This window comes from Alligator sinensis, unplaced genomic scaffold (genome assembly GCF_000455745.1).
Source record: "Alligator sinensis unplaced genomic scaffold, ASM45574v1 scaffold647_2, whole genome shotgun sequence".
NCBI lineage: Eukaryota > Metazoa > Chordata > Crocodylia > Alligatoridae > Alligator > Alligator sinensis.
Window position 1 is genome coordinate 2,762,929 of NW_005841832.1, and position 1,121 is coordinate 2,764,049.

Consider the following 1,121-nt stretch of genomic DNA (forward strand, 5'->3'; position numbering starts at 1 on the left):
TCCCCCCCACACACACCACCACCACCCTGCTCCCCCCTCTCTCTCCAGCCACCCCCCCCAGCCCAAGCCCGGCCCGGGACCCCGCCTTATATGCTAATCTATGCTAATGACGCCGTGCAGAAGCTGGAGCCTGGAGCGATTCACAAAAATCCACTTCCCTATATGGCGCTTGGGGCAAGATGGGGGTGGGGGCGGCGCCCGCGGGGTCCCGTTGGACCCCGATCGCTTCTCATACGGGGGGAACCCCCCTGCACCCCAACAAGGGGATAGATGCAGCGAGACTCCTAGGAGCCGGGACGCCTGGGTTCTCTGCCAGCCCTGGAGTGGGGTCTCGGGGTTAGATCTGGTGGTGGGGGTTGGAGCCAGGATGCCTGGGTTTTCTTCCAAATCTTCCCGAGCAGAAGGACAGCGAGAGTTTCGAACCGGGACACCTGGGTCCGTCCGTCGGCTCCCCCCCACAATTCTGGGACGGGTCGGGGCAAATCTGCTGGGCTTGCGTGGGGAGCCGGGACTCCTGGGTTTAGCCCCATATCTGGTAGCGGAGTGGAGTCCAGTGGGTGGGAGCTGGTGCGGGCGGTGGATGTTTGGAGCCAGGACTCCTGCGTTCTCTCCCCGGCTCTGCGAGGCGACTGGGGTCCCGGACTCCTGGGTTCCCCCTGGGGTTTGGGGCTGTGGTGGGATGTCCATATCACTTCTGAATCCCCCCACCCCCCCAATCCAGATCCCGTCTGCTGACCCTATCGTCGGGCTCTAGGACCCCGCGGCTGCCGCGCCGGCAGGGCGGGGAAGGGGGGCGCTATGACCTCATTGCATTCCTTTCATGTGTGGTGTAGAGGAAGTTGACTCACTGCCCCTCCCCCCCTCGGCACCCCCCCCTCCAGCCTGGGGGGGGGGGGGGGGGGGGGCGTGTGTGGGATCCAGATCCCGTCTGCTGACCCTATCGTCGGGCTCTAGGACCCCGCGGCTGCCGCGCCGGCAGGGCGGGGAAGGGGGGCGCTATGACCTCATTGCATTCCTTTCATGTGTGGTGTAGAGGAAGTTGACTCACTGCCCCTCCCCCCCTCGGCACCCCCCCCTCCAGCCTGGGGGGGGGGGGGGGGGGGGGCGTGTGTGGGGGGGCG

The 1,121-nt window shown here is 66.7% G+C and overlaps 1 protein-coding gene across 2 annotated transcripts in view; it reads right to left on the minus strand.

Moving 5' to 3' along the window:
• Positions 1 to 702, minus strand: part of RRAS (RAS related) — a 4,427-nt gene extending 3,725 nt beyond the window's left edge. Inside the window, exon 1 of one of the 2 annotated variants that reach the window (XM_025196149.1) lies at positions 424 to 702. In XM_025196149.1, coding sequence (XP_025051934.1) covers positions 424 to 687 — 264 coding nt within the window. In that variant the 5' untranslated portion in view covers positions 688 to 702. The remainder of the gene's footprint in view (positions 1 to 423) is intronic. The other variant, XM_014517162.2, reaches the window with a different exon arrangement.
• Between the last annotated feature and the right edge of the window lie 419 nt (positions 703 to 1,121).